This window comes from Hippocampus comes, unplaced genomic scaffold, assembly GCF_001891065.2.
Source record: "Hippocampus comes isolate QL1 unplaced genomic scaffold, H_comes_QL1_v1.1 scaffold53, whole genome shotgun sequence".
NCBI lineage: Eukaryota > Metazoa > Chordata > Actinopteri > Syngnathiformes > Syngnathidae > Hippocampus > Hippocampus comes.
This window is the reverse complement of record NW_017805707.1, coordinates 303,791-306,952: the sequence shown is the minus strand read 5'-3', so window position 1 is coordinate 306,952 and position 3,162 is coordinate 303,791. Positions and strand designations below refer to the sequence as shown.

General features: G+C 48.0%; 2 protein-coding genes across 2 annotated transcripts in view; both read right to left on the bottom strand.

The window, feature by feature from the left end:
* The window catches only part of LOC109523653 (platelet glycoprotein 4-like), a 3,419-nt gene extending 2,533 nt beyond the window's left edge, over nt 1–886 (bottom strand). Inside the window, exons 1-3 of the mRNA XM_019882948.1 lie at nt 426–886; nt 94–254; nt 4–22 (exon numbers count right to left, since the gene is read on the bottom strand). Coding sequence (XP_019738507.1) covers nt 4–22; nt 94–254; nt 426–548 — 303 coding nt within the window. The 5' untranslated portion in view covers nt 549–886. The remainder of the gene's footprint in view (nt 1–3; nt 23–93; nt 255–425) is intronic.
* Nucleotides 887–2,195: 1,309 nt separating this feature from the next.
* Nucleotides 2,196–2,980, bottom strand: LOC109523692 (platelet glycoprotein 4-like). The gene is made up of 3 exons (XM_019883028.1): nt 2,840–2,980; nt 2,695–2,749; nt 2,196–2,623 (listed from the first exon to the last, which is right to left on the bottom strand). The coding sequence occupies exons 1-3, from the start codon at nt 2,866–2,868 to the stop codon at nt 2,450–2,452; spliced, it is 258 nt and encodes an 85-aa protein (XP_019738587.1). The 5' UTR covers nt 2,869–2,980; the 3' UTR covers nt 2,196–2,449.
* Nucleotides 2,981–3,162: the final 182 nt, after the last annotated feature.

Here is a 3,162-nt window from a genome sequence, read left to right as displayed (position 1 = left end):
CGCTTTGGGTAAGTACCTGGTCCTGAGAGAGTTTTGTCGTCGGTGCAAAAGACATCAAGACTCGGTCGTCGGGTTGGGGGAGTCAAACCTTACAAGTAGGTGTAAGGTCCCTTCTCCGCCACCACCGGTGCGGCACCTTCCTCCACCACCTCCCTGGCGTTTTGCACGTTGAAGAACCAGAACTGTCTGTAGACTGCTCCCCCCGGTGACAGCCAGTTCTCATACGCCGGCGTTCCGGGTGCGATCACGGCTTCCTTGATCCCCGCGCACGGCCCGGCAGATAAGACTATTTTTAACCAGACTGATGCACAGATGGTTGCTGACATTTTTGTTTTTTTTTTTTCCCTTGTCACCGCCTTGTCAGACGCAAGCAACTCCCCGGAGCCGGATCGATTTCACCTTGATCTCCGTGCGGTACCACATACCTGCAAGACCGTTTCCTCGATGAGATTGTTCCCCACCGGGATCAGGATGCCCCCCAGCAGGGCCACCGCCGCCCCGACGACGGCTCCGGTGAGGAGTGCGCACCTCCTGTTACAGCAGCCCATCTCTCTCTGCGTGCGCCCGGCTGCGTTTCCGCGGTCTCTCTCTTTTTGTGCGCGCCTCCTATCGCAGGCTTCGGCGTCAGCGTTGGCCGATGCCAGGTAGAAGGTGCGCACTTCTCCCCAGAACAACGCTTATATACGCTGAGCCAGGGTTTAATGTTCAGTCAGGCAAGAGGCAGGTATCAGTTGAGGCGATCTGAGCAGTTGATAACCAGTCGAAAGGTTGACAAGAGCAAGTCCCAGGCAAATGCTTAGACAACGCTCATGCGAATAAACATTCCATGCATCGAATAAGATTCCTTCAAATCCTTGTTCGACTCCCTCCTGTTTTGAAGCTTTTGTTCTTCCACTTGCTGAAAAACGGAGGGGGGGTAAACAAAGATGATGCGCACAAAGGACAGAAGGGCACTTTTTTTATAAGCGGACTGATCTGATTAGAAACAGATTTGCATCGGCCGTGCTGACACTCCAAGTAAACGCTCTTATCAATATTGTCGACTGCCAAAGGGTTATGCAACGTTCCATGACGGCGCCATGCACCAGCACTTTTTGTTAGCGTTAAGGTTCATGTTGTTTAATCGGGATGATTTGTTATCGGGGGGAGGGTTCCATGACGGCGCCATGCACCAGCACTTTTTGTTTTAAGGTTCATGTTGTTTAATCAGGATGATTTGTGCTCGGTGGGGGTGATTCATCTGGTTACGTTTGGCATCTACTGTATACGGGATGGGGGCGGCGTGATTAACGGTGTTGGATTTGGCCTCTGCAAAGGATACGGCCGACTCATCGATGCGCTCGGCGTAATCCATCACCGCACAGCTGCGCGGCTCTCACTCACCGCCACGGCCAAGTTCAGGGAGGTGATGATAAAGATTACGTTCTCTTATTTAATGTGAATACGCGCTCTTCTTCTGTGTAAATACAATATGACGGTATCTGCAATTCGCAGACACTTGATTTGAATGTGATTTTTATTTTATTTTATTTTTTGCAGATCATCAGTTAATGTCGCTAGGGACGTGGCGTTTCAAGCACCATGTAAGCAACCCTTTCTATTTATTCGTGGAACTGATGTCCTGAATAAATGTGTTTAGCTGAGATTGCATCTCTGTGAGCTTCGAAGCTAAGCTAACACGCTAACGCCACAGTACCGCGTCTTAAAAAAACTGGTTTCTAAAGAAAGATTTCAATTCTTGTCCTTGGTTGTAATTTTGTTAGCTTTGCGCTAGTTAACGGGCGTTAGCAACAAAACCGCAAAGTTTACATTGAAATTATTTGAGGCCTTTTCACACAGTCTCAATAATGACCTTCATTTGTCATTGAGTCGTTCAGAATAACACTTCCAGTGGCGTTTGTTTGATGCTAACTAAGCTACTGATAGCTAGCTTCCGTTTCCTGAGTGATATTTTTCAGTGTTGGTGTGCAGTATAAAAAGTCTTGCTTTTGAATATGAATGCACTTTGGTGTTCTTTCTGGTCACGTCGTAGCGTCAGCCATCGATCTGCCGTCTGACACTTTGCTGAGTACGCGTTCTCTCGCACAATTCACACAGGATAAGTCAAAGAAATCTTTTTTTGTTATTCTTTCCCAGGCATTTCGACTCAATAAAGCCATATCCCGCTCATAGCATAGCGCTTATGGTAAAAGGGAACAAAGCGATACTTTTGCTTTTATTCCTTTGAAGCAACAAAACTTATAAACACAAATCAACAGAATTATTATGTCGGACATCACGTAGCCTTGAAATGGCTTCTCGGATTGCACTTGAAGGCCCCGAATCCCTGATTGTTTGAATTAAAGTGACACGACTCAAAGTCAAGTTTTACCCTTTACAAAAATCACAGTATGACTATCAAAGTGACGGGGGACATTGTAAATAATAAGTCCGTATCAAAAGAGCAGCATCAAACGGTTTCCGACTCATCGTTGCACCGAACGGCGATGTACGAAATGAGGCAAAGGGCGAAGACGGCCAGGCCCGCGCCCAGCAGGACCTTCTGGACTACGTCCAGCATCTTGATCCGGTCCACCAGCTCCTCCTTGAGCAGGCTCGCAGAATCGTCGTCCAGTTGCGCCGTCTGAAACCAAAACGTCGGACGCGTTGAGAAAAAGCCCAAAAGATTGCGTGCGGCGGCATCGGTGTCGTTACCTCGTTCATCCAGACCAAAGGGAAAATGATGCTTTCGTTGATTTTCTTCAACACCCTACGCACAAGCAGAACATCGATAGCAAGAGCGGGTACATACCGATGGCCGCAAAACGCCAAAGCCCAAACGTACAAAAATGCAACTTACGTGATGATCTTGGAGGGTCCGTACCTCATGTTCACCTGGATTCTCTTGGCAAAGCCAAGGGTAATTCCCGTTATCTACAAAGGTGGAAAGATAGAGTTGCCCCTTTCAAACAGGGATTTCCGCGCAATTGGCCCATCAGAGACATAACCGGCATTCATTTGTCCGTGCCAAAAATCAAGCCCAATGAAGCGGGATCCATACTTGAATAACACTTGCTTCGGTTGTTAATATTTTCAACCCATGCGCAGCTTTTTAAGCAAGATTCCCGTTTGATGGACAACGTGAAAGGGGCTCGGGGTTTTGACCAGACACCCCCCCCCCCC

Bases quoted from the DNA above. Each gene is read 5' to 3' on its own strand.
- LOC109523692 (XM_019883028.1), bottom strand. From the start codon at position 2,868: ATGAGGTACGGACCCTCCAAGATCATCAC. The intron at 2,750-2,839 runs GTAAGTTGCATT...GCTTGTGCGTAG, and splicing joins GGACCCTCCAAGATCATCAC to GGTGTTGAAGAAAATCAACG. The intron at 2,624-2,694 runs GTAACGACACCG...TTTTGGTTTCAG, and splicing joins CTTTGGTCTGGATGAACGAG to ACGGCGCAACTGGACGACGA.